This window comes from Spermophilus citellus, assembly GCF_964194105.1.
Source record: "Spermophilus citellus genome assembly, chromosome: 4".
In the NCBI taxonomy this organism is placed as follows: Eukaryota; Metazoa; Chordata; class Mammalia; order Rodentia; family Sciuridae; genus Spermophilus; species Spermophilus citellus.
In genome coordinates, this window is record NC_138185.1 from 128,295,953 (window position 1) to 128,315,839 (window position 19,887).

The following is a 19,887-nucleotide window of genomic DNA, read 5'->3' on the forward strand; positions in this document are numbered from 1 at the left end:
CATTGAATAGATGACCATCTAGCCAAATCTTCGCCTCTAATCTTACTCACCCTTCACTTAATGCTTCAAAGTGCTACAAAAGTATCTTCCTGGGCTGGGGTTGTGGCTCAATGATAGAGCACTTGCCTAGCACATATAAGGCACTGGGTTTAATACTCATCACCATATAAAAAAATAAAGATATTTTGCTCATCAACAACTAAAAATATTTTTTAAAAAGGATCTTCCTGAAGCAGTTCTGATTATGTAAATTTCTGCTTTGAAACATCTGACAGATCCACTGTATGTAGAATGAAATCAGGGCTTCTTGAGTAGAGCTCTGAGACTTTCCACGTTCTGGCATAGCAAGAGATAAAGACCTCATGGATAGCTTTATCTCTTATTAACTATTATTTCCTTTCCCCATCCTATATATGGTTCCATCTGCCTCCAAACATTAATCTTTGCACTCCCCTAAGCCTTAGTTCCTGCTATTTTCTGTTGGAATACAGTCTTGCTTTTCCATCTCAGCCTGTCAAAATTCTATCCAGTTTACGTCAGGTTCTGTTTCCATAACGCTTTATCTATGCCCTTAGTCACCATTATTCTTCCTCTTTTGTGGTGCATAGACTTTTGTTTCTCAATCACGACACGTCTGGCGTTCTGAAGGCTTTTTAAGGTAGTTGTGCCTTCGTATCCCTTCTACTTCCTTGTTGTGACTTACAGAGTATGAGCTCGAATATTTTGCGATGAATTGACCTGGAGCAGAGATCTGATCCCTGTGTTAAACACTCAAAGTCTAGCAGACAGTCTGGAAAAATCAGGCGATTCTGCGACTACAATGACATCACCAGTAAGAAAAAAAAAAAAAAAAAGGTGTGTGTGTGGGGGGTGTCTAGAGGAATCACCTGTCTCTACCGGGACTTTTTGTTGTTTAGAATAAGCGTGACCAAAGGTGGAAGCAAAATAATCTGCCGTCAGGAGAATACGTTTCTCTAAATCGCTGCAAGATGTAAAATAAAGTATCTTCTGAACTGCACATTAAAAAAAGACCCAAGGGCTTTAAGAATTCTTGAGATGGAATTTCCCAGTGACTGTAGTGTCCTTCTCTTGAGGTCAACTGCACTGATCATTACACACCGTACCGGGAATAGATTAAACACGCAGCAAAACAGGCCGGCTGCGTGTCCCTGGAGCTGTGTTGCTGTGTGGCTCCGCCCCCGTCCCCAGAGGCCGCAGTCCCGGCGGCTCCAAGGGAACTCCCGCACGTCTGCGCGCGCAATCCCTGCACAGGGGGTCGGCGCGGCGCGCGCAATTGCCCTGGAAACCTCTGCAAGCTCACGCGCAAGCGCGGGGCTGTGGGGGGGAGGACCGGGCGGTCTCGCTGAGAGAGGAGGGCTTTACCCTCCCGCTTGACCGTCGCTCCCCGGCGGTGGGCGTGCGCGCACTGGTCTTTTCCCTCAGGCGGAGCGTCCCTTCTAGCACGCGCCCGGCTCGCGCGCTCCCTCGGGCGCCTCCCCCGCTTCACACGCACCCTTGCCCTCCTCCCGCATTTGTGCGCCGGTGCAGCAGGCAGTGGGAGCATCCGGGCACTTCCGCAGCCAAGCGGCGACCCGGGCGGCGGCGGCAGTCGAGGACCTCCCATGGCAGGGAAGAGGCGGGGGGGGAGGTGAAAGGGGAGCGCGGCGTTAAGCCGGAGCCGCGGCGGGGTGGGTCCCGAGGGAGGCGGAGGGGGAAGTGGATCTGGCGGTAGGAGGAGGGCCGGGCGCGGGGCTTGTAGCCCCTTTCGCGCATTCCTCAGTCCAGCCTGGGCTCCGGAGATGCATCTGCATCAGGTCCTCACCGGGGCTGTCAACCCCGGAGACAACTGCTACTCCGTGGGCAGCGTCGGGGATGTCCCTTTCACGGTGAGCGGCGACCGGGAGCCCAAGGGGGAGAGACCGGGGTCTGGGACTCCCTAGCCAGGGCCCACGCCTCCCTGGAGGCTGCGAAGGGTTAGTGGGCCCGCTGGCTCCCCTTTTGCAGCCTTGGCATTTAGTTTCCCCAGGGGCCGGTGGGAGTGTGTCCTGCGGCTGGTGTTGTAATTACCCGGCAGTGGAAAGGATTAAGAATCCAACGCGGTCGTCATCCTCAGCAAACTGGCGCGGGTGACAGGACTGGAAGGTTCCTCCTGGGGCGGCCCTTGAGTGTGCGGTGAAGGAAGGTGGTTGCAGCGGCTAAAACCCCAGAGTGTCGGTTTCGCACCTGCTCTTGGTTGGAAAGGAAGAGTCGGTCTTCCTCTTGGAGCGTGGAGGCGATGCTGCGCCTTGGCTCCCCCAGCCAGTTGTGTTGGGGCAGCGAGGAGCTGCTGGAGCCTGTGGCTTTAAAGCCGGCTGTCTATATCTGATATGGGAAATCTTAACACTAACAAGAAAATTGAAAAAATTTTCCCTGAAAGATTTGGAATGGAAGGGTTAGAGTGACAGTGGCCACGACGAGGTCGCTGTTTGGTAATCCTTCTGGGTAATATGTTAATCTGTTTACCCTTCTAGGTAATATTCTAATCTGCTTGCAAGGTAGGCTTTTTTTTTTTTTTTTTTTAACCGAGGCAGTGTGAAAATTTTATGACTTTTCCTTTCGCGTGTGAGGAAAAATGTATATAAACATAACATTTTAGGACCTCTTTAATATCTGGGTGAAATAGACATATATTGGATTAATCAGTCCTTTTTGGGAATGCTAGGTTCAAATCAAGTCCTAGAGCTTCTTTTTATCAGACTCCCATGGATTAAAGAGTTTAAAAAAAATTTTTAGTAAATTTATAAATGATCCTCCTTAGAAACTGTAGGCAGTGAGATCTCGGTTAAATGCACATTGTTATTGATAACATTCTGCTTGATAAAATTGGAAATGCTTTTTAGACAAGGGGAAATCCTTTGATCTGATGTCTGTTTTCCAGCAGCATGTTTTTAAAACTGCAGGAGGAAAAAAAAAAAAAAAAAGCCCCAGCAAAACTGCAGAATCATTATGTAGCAGTGCATTCTGGAACAGAATTTGTCTGTCTTTTAATGTTTTGTGATTCATTAAAAATAACCCCACAAGGTTGTTTTTTGGCCATATTAGTTTTTAAATGTAATCATCTTGGCTTTGTTCCAATTTAGAATGAATCCCTTAAAAACAGGATTTTCCTGACCTATATGGTAACTCCAATTGCAATTAATGGTGTCATCTGTATTTTATTTACATGTGACTTAAAAGATCAGTGTAGAATTGAGCTTGGATTTCAAGTATGTAGAGAATATTTAGGGAATAGAGAAAATTTCTCTATTGCTCAATTGTGTAGACAGGGAGGAAGTTCCTGAGAGGTAGAACAGCCTTCATCAAGAAACAAATCTGAAATCTTTGGTATGAGGTATTTTCCCCACTATCAAGGTGGTGATAGTTTACTGCTTCCATCTAAAGTGGAATATTTTCTCACTGCAGGACTGTCATAGAGAGTTGAACATGTTCAAATGCCATCTGGAAAAAGCCAGTGTTAGAACTGTTAGTGCCTAGCAGGTGTGGTTATGTTGTATAGTCCATCTCTGACCAGATACTTGGAATCATTTTCAACTCTTTACCATTTCCCTAATTCTGCCAATCATCAAATCTAGCTGACTCTGCAGTGTTTATTCGATTTACCTCTTTTCATGTCTAAAGTCACCATCTTTATCAGAGAACTTTATTTACTTAATATAAAACCTTCCAAATGGGTTTCCTGACACTCATCTCTGATCATGTCAGTTCATCCCCCACACAGCTGTTAGGATAATTTTCAAGTACCATTTTATCATATTACTTTTGGTTTAAGAATATGTAGTTGTTCCTAATAGCTGTGTTAGGAAATTTAAGCTTATTAAATATTCTCCTGCTGTGTATGTACTCCTTACCTTAGTCCCACTGTTACATACTAATCTTCTTATTCTAGCCTATATATTTATGTTGCAACAAGAGAGTCCTTGCTTCTCATCTTGCCAAACACAACTCAAAATGTACATAGTTTAGAATGCCTGCTGAGACCCTGATTGTTATTTTGGTCCTTTGACAAATGGAAATATAAACCCATTTTGCACACCATCTTGCTTTAATTCCTTAGTTATGAATGCAGTGATCCAGTTATAATTTTACCATGAATTAGAAATGACCTTTTGAGCTCTGAAAACAATTTTAAAAAAAAAGTGGGAATAAGCTGTTTTCAAGAACTCTAGAATCAACAAATACCGTGAATGTCTATTTTTTTAGTAAAAATAAAATTAAAAAATTAAAAATAAAGTTCCTTTAAATGGAGTATGCTATTTAATATATATGTATATTATATATACATATATATTTATTATAAATATATACATACACATATATATTTTAAATATATATAGACACATATATATATATTTATTGTAAATATATATACACACACACACACACACACACATTTAGTTGTAAATATCTTTATTTTATTGATTTTTATGTGGTGCTGAGGATCGAACCCAGGGCCTTGGACATGCTAGGTGAGCACTCTACTGCTGACCCACAGCCCTAGCTCCGCTATTTGATTTTTATAGCAGTCAAATGGAAAAACTTTAGTTCTGCATCAGATGACTGAAGAGGGGACCAGGCAGGATTGGAATCAAGGTCTAGTGACTACTCATCTGGTGGGCTCTTTTTAGTAGTATATTTCCTTTTAATACTGGACCTGCTCTAAACCTTTTTTGTGTGGAAGATCTTTTAGATGTGGTTGGTATAGAAGGAAATAGCCTTGCAGCTCACTAGTGGTTCTTAGTCAATGTAGTGTTTCCCGAGAAGTTTTTCAAAATAGGGTAGGTAATTCATCTCAGTCTAGCTTTTAAAAATGGAATTATTATAAAAAGATTTTGAAGTGCATATGACATTGTAATAATTGAAAAACCAGGTACTATATTTTGCTGTACATAGTGGGTGGTTTGCTTGACTGGGCTGTGAATGACTGCTTGGTAATGCCATGATGTCCCAAATTGTGCTATATTGACATGGTGGTGCAGTTTGTAGTGGACATTCCCAGCGATGTGTGTAGGTTTAGTGGTGATATGTAAGCTATGATGGTCTTTATTTATTTATTTTTTTGGATAATTAACAGCATTTTAAAAACATTCACTGTGAAAAACCTTCACGGTTGTATATCTTTGTGGGTGTGTGTATGGGGGGGCGCGGGGGACGGGGCTGGGAATTGAACCCAGGAGTACTTTACTACCGAGCTTCATCCTTATTCCTTTTTATTTGGAGATAGGTCTTGCTTAGTTGCTTTGGGCCTTGCTAAATGGCCGATGATGGCCTTGAACTTGTGCTCCTCCTGCCTTAGCCTCCCAAGTCACCAGGATTATAGGAGCCACCACACTCAATTATATATTATATTTAAAAACATCACTTTTTTTGGTACCAGGGATTGAACCCAGGGTCACTTAACCAAGCTACATCCACAGCCTTTTTTTAAATGTTTTTTTAATTTTGAGACAGGGTCTTGGTAAGTCCGGAGGTTCTCACTAAGTTGCTGAGGCTGGTCTCGAACTTTCAATCCTCCTGCTTAGCCTCCCAAGTCACTGGGATTGCAAGTGTGAGCCACCGCATCCAGCTGAAGTATCACCTTTTGATAATTCTGTTCTTTTCAGTGTAAAATCTAAATTTTGGAAATATTATCATGCATTAAGTTAGAGTCTAGGTTATCCAAGAAGAGACCTACCATATCTGAGCTTTATTATACTTGATTGTTTTTCCTTTAAGGTTGTTTTTTTTTTTGTTTTTTTTTTTTTTTTTGGTACCCTGGATTGATCCCCACATCTCCCATTCATTTTTTTTTTAAGAGAGAGAGAGAGAGAGAGAGAGAGAGAGAGAGAGAGAATTTTTAATATTTATTTTTTAGTTCTCGGCGGATACAACATCTTTGTTGGTATGTGGTGCTGAGGATCGAACCCGGGCCGCACGTATGCCAGGCGAGCGCGCTACCGCTTGAGCCACATCCCCAGCCCTCATTTTTATTATTTTGAGATAGGGCCTCACTAAGTTGCTTGAGCCTAGCTTTGTACTTACTGTCCTCCTGTCTCAGCAGGAGGTATGTGCCATCATCTCTAACTCTTTAAGATATTTCTAACTATCCTTCAGATAAGTGAAAGGTTTGAGGCTTTGTGCAATAGGTATTGTAAATTTCTCATAATGTTATTACTTTCTTGAAAAATAGTCATAGAGTACCTAGTTTCTTTTACTTTTCTATAAATATTAAAATATTAATTAAGATAAGGATTATACATAATGATTACAAGTATAATTAAAAAATGCTCATCATTTGGCCTCAGGAGTGCAATCTGTGTTTTCAGATGTGCAGAGGCAATTGATGTTATTCCAGTCTGACATGATTTAACATCTTGATCAAAGTTTACAAAAATTAGTAAATCATTAGCACTCTTACAGAGTTTATAATAAATATACCAGCAGAGATTAAAATGATGTACATTATTGTAACATTAGGAAGATGGAAGAGAGTATATATATATATATATATATATATATAGTTGAAGATAAAAAGTTTCATGGAATATTGACATTTGGCAAAAGAGATATTAGGACTTTCTGATGGCAAGAACTATAAAAAACAAGGAATGGTGTAATTAAAAAAATAAATTATTGAATATTCTTTTCACAAAACAACTTCCTTTTTTAAATGTAGGACTTCATTAAATGTCAAATACCTTTAGAAGTTGAAAAGTATAACTTGCAAACATTATGCATAACTTTTTAAGAAAACATCTGGTATGCTGACGTTTTTGACTTTTGTTATTGATTTTATATTTTATTAAAGTACCACTAGACATTTGGCCTGAATGAAAAACCAGTCATTTAAAAATTAGAACATAATGTTACATAGCCTCTTTTCTGGCATTTAGGTGTGTTTTAACTCTTCTTGTAAATTATGGCAGTACCACCCATTGAAAATGATCATTCTGTTTATACACTTAGCAGATTTTTGTTGAACACACAGGTGTACTAGGCTCTGGGAGATTAAAAAAAAAAAAACCCTAAAAACATAGTCCTGATTTCAGGGAGTTTATTAAAGAAGTGTAGGAATCTGGTGACATAATAGGAGAGTTAAAACATACACTTAACCACAGTGGCCAGCTGTACCATGTTATTAGGCACTTGAATTGTGAGAATTCAGGAGGACTAAGAGGTTATTGTTGGCCAGAAAAATGATTCTGCATTGGCATGTTATTAACATGTATAACAACTCATGCATTCATCAACTATGCATAGACTAAGGGGAAAGGCAGAAGTCAAGAATTTAGAAGGGACTTGTTTTACAAGAGCATTTGGTCCATTTATTCTTGGAGTATAGCTTCTTATTTATTTAAGTTGATATATACTATTTCAAATTTTATGGGCTTGCACTTAGTGTCACCTTGCATGTGAGTATGAAGTTATGTAAATTCTTATGTTCCTGTGTAAATTGTTAGTTAGACTTCTTGCTTATGATGGGAAGATATTAGTAACTACCCGTATTCTGGTGTGATTCTGAATAAAGTCTTCCCCCAAATGGGAGCTTAGAGTCTAGCTACATTGCATGATCTTGGCTAAATCACTTAAACATTTTTAAGTTTTTCATATGTAAAATGAAGTGCTGCCCCCCTTCCCACATTGAACCCAGGGACTCACATGCTAGACAAGCACTCTACTACTGTGCTACATCTTCTGCCCTTTTTACTTTGAAACTAAGTTGCCTAGTTTAGTCTCAGATCAGCCTCATAGTAGCTGAGTAAATAAAGTTCTTAAATTAGGTCCTCTCCAAGTATTTAGACCTTGAATGAACCTTATATGGGCTTTATTAGAGATTTCTAGGACTGAAAGAGAAAATGGACCAGAAACAGTGGTTTTAGTAAAGCAATAGGTATGGAGTCTTGGTTGTCTTGTTACCCTTCCACTTACGTTTATAAGACTGTTGATCAGACTTCACAGTTTGGTAGTCTATTCTTCCTGGCTCAGTAAATAGGCCATTCAGAGAATTATAAAGTAGTTGATCTAGGAAAGAGTCAGTCTTTGGACTCACAGTGAAGGAGAAGGCTCTTGTTTATGACTGTGTCCTCAGCACTTGACAGAGCTGTAAGTAGTTGCCTGGGACAGTCATAATAGGGGATAGAAGATAAGACCAGTGTTGATGGTGTTCAGGTCTTTCTTAGGAAGGCCCTCTGGCCCTCTTCTCTTTTGCCTACTCCCCAACAAATTATTCCTTTACCTACCATTCTTAGAATTTGGGATATTTAAAATATTCTTTAGATATTAAAATCATATTATCTTAACTTGGAGCTTGGAAAAAAAATTTTTTTGTAGTTGTAGATGGACAGTATGCTTTTATTTTATTTGTTTATTTTTCTGTGGTGTTGAGGATTGAACCCAGTGCCTCACAGGTGCAAGGCAAGCACTCTGCCATTGAGCTTCAGAGTGCTTGCCAGCTTGGGAAATTTTTAAAACAAATCAGTCTTAATATTTAATCATCAGAAAGAGCGGATGTTGGAAAAACAAGTCATGCCTGACCAATTTAATTACCTTCTAAGAAAGCAAGCAAAGCATTATTTAAAAGGGGATAGTAACAATATCTGTAATTCAGATTTAAAGGCTTTTCTAGTTTGCCACTTACTTGTGTTTTTTTTTTCGTGGCACTGGGGATCAAACCCAGAGGTGCTTGACCCCTGAGCTCCAACTTCAGCCCTTTTTATTTTGTTTTGATATGGGGTCTCCCTAAAGTGCTAAGGCTGACCTTGAACTTTTGATCCTCATGTCTCAGCCTTCCCAGTCACCAGGATTATATGTGTGTGCCATTATGCCCAGCTTCCCAGTTACTTTTTAAAACAAGTTTGGAAGCCAAATATTTTATCTGAGAGCAAAGTAACAGGACTTATTAGAGTAATAGACAGCAGAGCTCCCAAAGGGGGAGGGGTTCCAAGAGAAGGATACCTGTCAGTCATATGCTTTAGAAGAAATCTTAGGGTTTTCAATGTTTTTGAGATTGTAAAATTATTTTGCATTATATTTTTGCTCTGGAACCCTAATTCATGATGTAAAAAGATAGGATCTCATTTTTGTTCTAATTAGTTATATATATGAAAGTAGAATGCATTTTGACACATCAAGTATAAATGGAATATAACTTCTCATAGGCCCTCTTTCAAGGAGGAGATATAACTTACACAGGTGCTGTAACTATATTTTCTTTTTCTTTAGAAATAGCACATGTAACCCTGGACCTTTATGTACACATGTGAAACCAATTGCCTGTTCTTTTTATTTCATTTAAGTTATATTTTTAGTTCTAGTTGGACACAGTAATACCTTTATTTTATTTATTAACTTTATGTGGTGCTGAGGATTGAACCCAAGGCCTTGCCTGTGCTAGGTGAGCACTCTACCGCTGAGCCACAAACAACCCCAGCCCTGTTCTTTTTATTTTTAAACCTTCTCATTTCATGACTACTGAAATCTTCTTTAGTGTTCCCCAATTCTAAACACTTAAAAAAATGTGATGGTAATCTCATTAGTTAGATGTAAAGGGGTCTGGCTGAATAGAAACGGACTCCTCAGAACATAGTACATGCTAATTTGGTGGGTTGATTTGAAAGACATAAATAATGCACTCTTAGATGGGTTAACCTTGGAAATATATGTTCCTTTAGGTCTGTTTTCTTTACTTCTCTAAATATTAACTGCTTCAAGGATAATAACATTTCATTATAAAATTAATTAGTGATGTTTTCCTTCTTGACTGTAGGAGAAATCCAAGAAACATGAGTTCATAAGGACATTGTGCAAGTGGATATAGATACAAAAAAACCATAAAATTTTTGATTTAGATTCCATTCACAGGTATATGTAGCTCATATGGTAGCTGTAGTTCAAGAATAAGATGCCCCAAATTTTCTCAGGAGTATTGACTTTGGTCTTGTGATGTGGTAGCAGTTTTTTTCACACCATCTCTGGCCTTGACTGTATCTGCATTTAAGAGGATCCAGTCAGCAGGAGGTTTCTAATTATTTTGTACTCTACCCATAGCATCTTCTGTCATTCTTTTATGTGAATGAATAGCCAGGGTTTTTAGCAAAGGACACTTTCTCTACTTAACACTGGTTGTTCTAAACTGGGGGTGATTTTGCCCCTCAGGAAGCATTTAGCAGTGTCTGGAGACATCTTTCATTGCCATGACTAGGGTGGGGGATTGATATTGGCATCTAGTGAGGAGAGGCCAGGGATTGTGATAAGTATCAAAGAATGGACAGGACAGCCTTTCACAGCAAAGAATTATCCAGCTTAGAATGCCAGCCCCAATGGTGTTGAAGTTGTAGGAAATGCTGTTTTATATGCTAAGGTCCCTCTTTCCAACTCAAGGACATTGCTCTGTCAGTTTCCCCTTTTTCTTTTGTAAAATTGCTTTTTCTGTTCTATTGAAGTTCTTTGTTCCTTTAGTTCTCTTTGATTTCCTTTCCTCACTTAATTTCTCCTTTTCAGCCTGCTTCCAGATATATATATCCAGCTGTTTCTTTGATATTTCTTTTTTGAATGTGTAATAACTATCACCAATTCCTCAACTTATCAGTTTTTTACACAGACTTTCAAATCACTTCTTTTTTTCCTTACACTCCAAATAAAATCCCAAGTGCCTTCAATGTCTTTTATTGCAGTTACTATAACACCTGGAGCAGAGCCTGGTAAAATGTGTAATAAATTAATAAATGAGAAGGACACTACATAACATATTTTTGCATAAATACAGTGACCAGTTTCTTAATAACTTTTTGATATAGATCCGTGGCTTTGAGTCGGACTTAGAAAAATCAGTTTTACAGTACTGGGGCAGAGAGCTGATATAATACAATCCAGGTGTAAAGCTCTGCTGGTCTGGTTAATTCAAGGATGTATATTAATGTATTAGGAGGTATTGACAGATTATACTCATTAGGCAGTTCTCAAATGTTCTTTAGTTAACTCTCTTAAACAACTTTAGTATGTGACAAATTGTATTAATCTGACAAATATCTGATGTGTAGAGATTCTGTATTTAAGAGTTTGAATTACACATTGTATTAGTTTGTGTAGTATTGGCTGCCATAATAAAATACCACAAATTGAGTGACTTAAACAACAGAAATATGTTTTTTCACAGTTCTGGAGGCTGGAAAACCAAGGTCAAGGTTGGGCTGATTTTCTTTCTCTTGAAGACTTCTCCTTAGCTTATACATGGTTGTTTTTCTTCCTTGCTATGTCTTACTATTGCCTTTTCTTTGTGTACATGCATTCTTGGTGTCTTTTCCTCTTATAAGGACGCTAGTCCTGTTAGATCAGGAGACACTTTTAAATTTGAATTTATTTATTTTTGCTAATATATGAAAACAAAAATTATACATATTTATGGGGTACCATGTTATATTTTAATCTAGGTATGTATTGTATTATGTTTAAACCAAGTTATACATGTATCCAGACATTTATAAACATTTCTTTATGGTGAAAATATTGAAGCTCTTACTTTCCAGCTTTTTGAAATATATAAAACTCCTTTCTTTTCTAATTATAAATTAGTACCCATTAATCAACCTTTTCCTGTTCCTCTTTCTCTAGTTTTATGACATCGTTTAACCTTAATTACTTCCTTAAAGACCTTATCTCTGGGGCTGAGGTTGTGACTCAACAGTAGAGCACTCGCCTAGCACGTTGAGGCCTTGGGTTTGATCCTCAACACCATATAAATAAATAAATAATTAAAATAAAGGTGTTGTGCTCAACTACAACTAAAAAATATTAAAAAAAAACCTTATCTGAATACTGTCACATTAGAAGTTAGAGTTTCTACTTAACGTTAGGTCATTTATTTGTTGACTTTCTTCTTTTAAGGAATGAATTCCATGCAATAAACTTTCCTCTTAATACTGCCTTTATAGTGTCCCAGAGATTTCAATATGTTGCATTAGTATTCTCATTTACCTTTAAGAATTTTTTAATCTCCCTTTGCTGTCTTTTGCAACCCATTGTTCATTCAGTAGCATATTATTTATTCTCCATGTGTTTCAGTAGCTCTATTTTTTATTTTATCATTGATTTCTAATTTCATTCCATTTTGATCTGATAGAATTCAGGGTAGTATCTCTACTTTCTTGTATTTTCTAAGAGTTGCTTTGTGGCACAGTATATGGTCTGTTTTAGAGAAGGATCCATGTGCTGTTGAGAAGAAAGTGTATTCGCTCTGTGATGGATGAAATATTCTATATATGTCTGTTAAGTCTAAGTTATTGATTTTATTATTGAGTTCTGTAGTTTCTTTGTTTAGCTTTTGTTTGAAAGATCTATCCAGTGGTGAAAGAGGTGTGTTAAAGTCACCCAGAATTATTGTGTTATGGTCTGTTTGACTCTTGAATTTGAGAATAGTTTGTTTGATGAATGTAGATGTACCATTGTTTGGGGCATATGAATTTATAATTGTTATGTCCTGTTGATGTATGGTTTCCTTAAGCAGTGTGAAGTGTCCCTCTTTATCCCTTTTGATTAACTTTGGCTTGAAGTCTACTTTATTTGATATGAGGATGGAAACCTCTGCTTGTTTTCACAGTCTATGTGAGTGGTATGTTTTTTCTGAACCTTTCACCTCAGTTTGTGGATGTCTTTTTGTCTTTTCCTATGAGATGGGTTTCTTGAAGGCAACATATTGTTGGGTCTTTTATTTTTAATCCAGCCTACCAGTTTATGTTTTTTGATTGTAAGTTTAGGCCATTAACATTCAGGGTTATTATTGTGACATGACTTGTTTTCCTGGTCATTTTTGTTTATTTTTGGTATTTAACTTGACTTAGTTTCTCCTTTGATTGGTTTTTCATTTAGTGTAATATCTCCCTTTGCTGATTTTCATTTCCTCCTCATGGAATATTTTGTCGAGGATATTCTCTAGTGCACGCTTTGTAATTGTAAATTTTAACTTTGTAATTGTAATTGTAAATTTTAACTTTTGTTTATCATGGAAGGTTTTTATTTTGTCATCAAATCTAAAGCTTAATTTTGCTGGATATAAGATTCTTGATTGGCATCCAATTTTTTAAAATTCTTTATTTATATATGACAGCGAAATGCATTACAATTCTTATTACACATAGAGAGCACCATTTTTCTTATCTCCGGTTGTATACAAAGTGTATTCACACCAGTTTGTGTCTTCATACATGTACTTTGGATATGATGTCCATCACGTTGCACCATCATTTCTAACCCCATGGCCCTCTCCCTTCCCTTCCTACCCCTCTTCCCTATCTAGACTCTGTCTATTCCTCCCATGCTCCTACTCCCAACCCCACTATGAATCAGCCTCCTTATTATCAGAGAAAACATTTGGCATTTGGTTTTTTGGGATTGGCTAGCTCCATTTAGCATTATCTTCTCTAACTCCATCCATTTACCTGCAAATGCCATGATTTTATTCCCTTTTAATGCTGAGTAATATTCCATTGTGTATATATGCCACATTTTTTTTTATCCATTCATCTATTGAAGGGTATCTAGGTTGGTTCTACAGTTTAGCTATTTTGAGTTGTGCTGCTATAAACATTGATGTGGCTGTGTCCCTGTAGTATGCTGTTTTTAAGTCCTTTGAGTATAGACCAGGGAGAGGGATAGCTGGGTCAAATGGTGGTTCCAATCTCAATCTTCCAAGAAAATCTCCATACTGCTTTCTATATTGGCTGCAACAATTTGTAGTCCCACCAGCAGTGATCTTGGGAGCAAATCTTTATCCATCACACATCAGATAGAGCACTAATCTCTAGGGTATATAAAGAACTCAAAAAGATAAGCACCAAAAAACCCCCACAAATAACCCAATTAATAAATGGGCCAAGGACCTGAACAGACATTTCTCAGAATATGATATATGAAATATAGGAAAAAATGTTCATCATTGCTAGCAATTAGAAAAATGCAAATCAAAATTACTCTATGATTTCATCTCACTCTAGTCAGAATGGCACTTTTTATGCATATGAACAACAATAAGTGTTGGTGAGGAAGTGGGGAAAAATGCACACTCATACACTGCTGGTTGGCATCCATTTTCTTTGTGAGCTTGGTATATATTGTTCTAGGCTTCTAGCTTTCAGGGTCTGGGTTGAAAAATCTGCAGATATCCTAATTGGTTTCCTCCTTTGTGTAATCTGATTCCTTTCTCTTGTGGCTTTTAAAATTCTCTCCTTATTCTGTATGCTAGGCATTTTCATTATAATGTGTCTTGGTGTGGATCTCTTGTGATTTTGTACATTTGGTGTCCCATAAGCCTCTTGTATTTGATTTTACAATTCATTCTCCATGTTTGGAAAATTTTCTGATATTATTTCATTGAATAGATTGTTCATTCCTTTGGTTTGGGACTGTATACCTTCCTCTATCCCAATAATTCTTTTTTTTTTTTCAGAGTAGAAATTAGAAGTTTATTAAAGGACAGTAGAAAAGACTTCTCCCGGAGGAAGAAGGGGACCCAAGAGGTGGAATCCCCCAATAATTCTTAAATTTGGCTTTTTTATGTTATTGCATAATTCTTGAATGTTCTGCTCATGGTTTCCTACCATCTTCACTGTGTGGTCTACATTATTTTCAAGATTATATATTTTGTCTTCATTGTCTGAGGTCCTGTCTTCCAAGTGATCTAATCTATTGGTGGTGCTTTCAATTAAGTTTTTAATTTGGTTTATTGTTTCTTTCATTTCAAGGATTTTTGTTTAATTTTTTTTTCAGAACTTCTATCTCCTTATTGAAGTAATCTTTTGCTTTCTGTATTTGCTTATGTAGCTCTTTATTGAATAATCTTTTACTGCCTGTATTTGCTATCTTATATCATCCTGTAATTCACAGAAAATTTTAATTTTGTACATCCTGAACTCCTTCTCTGTAATTTCTTCTGCTGTGCTGGCCATGGATTCTAATAATGTAATATCTTGGTTTGTTTTGGGCACTTTTCCCCCTTGTTTTTTCATGTTGTTTGTGTGTCATCCCTTCCATCACTGTGGATCTGAGGCATTACAGTTTTTACCCTATAAGCTTATAGTGTCCCTGCATGGTTCCGATACCTCTCCTTTGAGGGGGAGAACAATATTAACAGATCTCAATACAAACAATATACAACCTTAAACCAAAGGGCTGCTATTAAGACATTTATAGTTTTGTCACAATATACATAAATGGTGAGTTCAATTATTATCTACAGTAGGTTTGCAAAAGGGTCTGTAGTTTCTGATGGTGGACAAAGAATTGGGGGTGGGGGTGAGATGTAGGATGAGATGTTGAGGTGGTAGGAAGTGAGGATATAGTTATTAGATCTTTGAAAGTAAGAAAGAGGAATCTAAAGAAGTTGATTAGTAGTAGGATAAGAGAGAGAAAGTGATTTTGGGGAGACAAGTAAGTGGGCAGACAGTAGAGTACAAAAGACAAACATAAATATTAAGAAAAATTAAAAATGTAAAAATAGGAGATAAAGAATATACAGTGCCACTGCAATATACTATTCAGACATCCCAGTCCTCTGTAGCCTAAGTTATGAAAAGTTCTTGGTTTCACAAATGTTGGGGATGTGAGGACGGGACAAGAGAGAGAGGAAAAAAAATCTTGAAGGAAGATATAAGGATTGTTTTTGTTGGAGATCAGTGTCTTCCTGCTTCCCTTCTTGTCCAATAGTGGGGTTGTCTGTTGTTTGCTAGTATCTCCACCCTCAGGATGGTGAAGGTTATTAGGGTGGGAGGATTAGTCTTGGGGGAGGGGCTTCTGGAAGTAGGGTATAGCACTTGCTGGTCCCTGATGGGATACTGCACCCTGAGGATCTCCTTGTGATGTGGGCGCCTGGTCTCATTTCCTATATCTCCTGTAAACCTCACAATTCTTGGTCTCTAATTTAGTCTCTAAACTGTATTACACTCACGCTTTCTACTTTGCAATCAGGAACCTTTTTCTTTGGATATCTTGTGGGTTGCGCTCTGGGGGTTGCTCACCTATCGTGGAGAGCTGTTTGGTATTGGGCAGTTCAAGACCAGGTTTTTTGAGCTATAGACTCTATGTAGCCACAAGCACTGTGCCAGGTTAGCAGCTGCTGGGGAGAGGGGGGAGTTGAGGACTAAAGGTATCTTGATATTGCTTCTAAGCCCCAGCTGGTGTGCCAAGCTGGGGGTTGCTCCAACTAGAGATGGCCACAAAGGTGTCCCAAGATGGAGGCAGCTGCTATCGGTGATGGGTGGTAGAATGGGGTGGGGTGGGATGGGGTGGTGGGCGGTGTGTTCTGAGATGCAGCTCTGTGGTGTGCAGTGTTGTGGCTGGGGGCTGTCTCCAGATGCTGTGTGGTGTCTGCAGGTACAGGCTACTGCATGTAGGGGACTATGGTAGTGGTTGCAATGTCCCAAGATGGAGGTGACTGGGGGAGCCCCATGTTGGTAGATGGGGGTCCACATGAGCAGCAGCCGGAGTTCCTGCACATGGGCAATGGCCTAGTGTCCTGTCTGGGAGTGGCTGCTGGGAGTCCTGTGCAGGTGCTAATGCTAGTGGTCCTGCTTGGGCACCTGGAGGTCCTGCGTGGACATGGCTGGGAGTCCTATGCTGATCCTGAGTGAAGCAAGATTCTCTTTAAGTAATTTTTAAGAATGTGATAATACACACATGGAATAAACATAGCTGAGATAATTTTATGCTTTACAAATTTGTATAGATATAATCAAAAGCCTGATATGACCATTAAAAGCAGAAAGCAAATAAAAATCATAAAGAATTCAGATTTTTTTGTTTTAAATATTTAATGTAATGTCTGCAATGTAAAAACAATTCCATGATGAAAGAAAGTAAATCTGAAAGGTTTCATTCCCTAGTGGAATTTTGACTAGTATAACTTCCTTGTTCTGTTAAAACAATTATTTGAGTTCCTGGGCATTGTGCATATCCCTAGGTAAATGAGTTATTAAAGTGAACTGTTGTACAAGAGCACTTGATGTATATCGTCATCAGCTATAAACTAGTTAAATTGGAGATTATCTATGAAAATGTTAGTTTTGGTTATAGATAACTGAACTGTAGCCTTTCTTTCTGGCAGTATTTAATAGTGTCATCTATATGTGAGACTTTTTTTTTTCTATAGAAAACAAGGCAATTTAAAAAAGTCGTAGAACCAAGCATGGGTGCAGGTGTGTAATCCCAGTGACTCTGGAGGCTAAGGCAGGAGGATTGGGAAGTTTGAGGCCAGCCTCAGCAATTTAGTGAGATCATGTCTCAAAAAATAAAAAGGACTGGGACTGTGGCTCAGTGGTTAAACACCCTTGGTTACAATCTTTGGTACAAAAAAAAAAGTGGTAGGATTTATCTGTTTATTAATATTTACGTTATATCTATTTCTGTGTCAAATTAGTACATGAAATAAAATGTTTTACAGTTTAAATATAGTTTAGTAAGTACCTTCATTTTAAGGATGAGGAAAATAATACACTTGAGAAATTAAAAGATTTAGTGAAGGCCATATATGAAACAACCCAGAATAATGGGTTTCATTGTATCATATTCATATATTCATATAACATACTTTTATTATATCCAATCCCTCAATACCACCCCTTACTTTTCCTCTCTTTCCCCTTCCCTCATCATTCTATTTTAAAAAAGTTTATTCATGCCAGGTGCAATGGCGCAGGCCTGTGGCAGAACATGTTTCAGCAATCAGCTGAGCTGGTGAACCCAAGACACCTAGTCCTTCCTTTATTCTTTCCTTTAAATTTTAAAAAGTAACATGTTCTTGTAGATAATTTTAAAGATGCAAAAGAAGATAAAAGTATTTATTGGGCTAGGGATGTGGCTCAAGCGGTAGCGCGCTTGCCTGGCATGCGCGGGGCGCTGGGTTTGATCCTCAGCACCACATACAAATAAAATAAGGATGTTGTGTCCATTGAAAACTAAAAAGTAAATATTAAAAAAAATTCTCTCTCTCAAAAAAAAAGATAAAAATATTTATAATGGGACAACCCAGAGATAAAACATGGTAATTTGGACTATGGACTTATGGAGGAAACCTTTCACTATTTATTATATTTATCTGTACTTTTTTGTCATGAATTTATTAATATTTTGTGTAGATTTTACATTTATTAGTATAACATTGTTAATAGCAACTTGTCTTTTAAAAAAGGTGTGTAGCATCTGTTGTATTGCATCTTTTTTCTCATTCTTGCCTTTGTTTCTTTGTGTCTGAATCTACTTCTAGCTTTACTAGTTCTTTTTATTATTTTGTATTTAATTTTTTAAAAAATTTTGAACCCAGGGGTGCTTAACCACTGAGTGACTCCCCCAGCCCTTTTTATTTTGAGACAGGGTCTCACTAAGTTGCTCAGAGCCTTGCTAAGTTGCTGAGGCTGGCTTTGAACTTGCAGTCCTCCTGCCCCAGCCTCCTGAGTTGCTGGGATTACAGGCATGTGCCACCATGCCTGGCTATTTAATTAACATTTATTTTAAATTTCTACATTGTCTAGCTTAATTTTGGTGTTTTCTCCCTAACTTGTTGAGAAAAATGCCTGCCTCATATCAGTCTTTCTTTCTAAAAAATCGTTTAAAAATATAAGTTTGGGGCTGTGGTTGTGGCTCAGCGGTAGAGCACTCGCCTAGCATGTGCAAGGCCCTGGGTTCGATCCTCAGCACCACATAAAAATAAAATATTGTGTCCAACTACAACTAAAATAAATATATTTGAAAAAATAAAAATATAAGTTTTCCTCCAAGATCTAAAGGCCACAAATTGTTTAATCATTAACCCATAAATAATTATAGAAGTGTATTTTTAAAAAAGTCCAGGCACCATGGTATATGCCTGTAATCCCAGTTACTCAGGAGTCTGAGGCAGAAAGATTGCAAGTTTGAGGCCAGCCTTAGCACCCTAGTGAGATACTCACAAAATAAAAAGGGCTGAGGATGTAGCTTAGTGTTAGACCTCTCCTGGGTTAAATCCCCAGTGAAACCCCCACTTTCTTCCCCCCAAAAACTATATTACTAAGTTTCTAAGTATATGGGACTTTTAAAGTTATAATTCTGTTTACTAGTTTCCAGCATAGCTGTATTGTGCCTAAACATTTTAGAGTATACACTTACAGGCTTTTTAAGTTGGTTGAAATTTCAGTTGGCCAATATTTATAAATGTTCCCTGTGCTTAAGAAAATTTGTTCTTTGTAAACTGTGTTCTACTTACATCCTTTAGGTCAAGTTTGTTAGTCATGTTGTTTAAGTCTTCAGAATTTCCTGCTTTTCTCTCTGCTTATTCATTCCTTTATGGAGACTTGTGTTAAAATTTACTATGGAACTTTGATTTATCCCTGCCTTCTTGTAGTTTTTTAAATTTTATTTTCATTTATTGGTCTTATATATTTCAAATTTATATCTTCCTAGAGAATTGACTTGTTTTTGTCAATAAAATTACATTGTTGTTTAATCAAAAGATCTAGCGGTCCCTTATCTGGTATTAATATAGCTTTAGTAGCTTTTCTTTTGGTTAGCATTTGTGGCAGTTTACCTTTTTCCTTTGATTTTCAGATTTTCTGTATAGTTATGTTAAATGGTGTATTTTAATTTTAATTTTATTTTTTTGGTACTGGGGATTGAACTCAGGGGCACTTAACCACTGAGCAACATCACCAGCCCTATTTTGTGTTTTATTTAGAGACAGGGTATCACTGAATTGCTTAGCACCTTACTTTTGCTGAGGCTGGCATTGAATCCTCCTGCCTCAACCTCTCGAGCTGCTGGGATTACAGGTGTGTATCATCATGCCCAGCAAATGGTGTATTTTAAAATTTTATTTTCTAGTGTTCAATGGGTAGCATATAGAAATACTATTGA

General features: G+C 37.9%; 1 protein-coding gene across 4 annotated transcripts in view; it reads left to right on the forward strand.

Moving 5' to 3' along the window:
* The first annotated feature begins 1,753 nt into the window (after positions 1 to 1,753).
* Positions 1,754 to 19,887, forward strand: part of DMXL2 (Dmx like 2) — a 156,268-nt gene continuing 138,134 nt past the window's right edge. For all 4 annotated transcript variants that reach the window (XM_081289056.1, XM_081289053.1, XM_081289055.1 and 1 more), the window contains exon 1: positions 1,754 to 1,886. In XM_081289056.1, the coding sequence (XP_081145182.1) occupies positions 1,800 to 1,886 (87 nt within the window). In that variant the 5' untranslated portion in view covers positions 1,754 to 1,799. The remainder of the gene's footprint in view (positions 1,887 to 19,887) is intronic.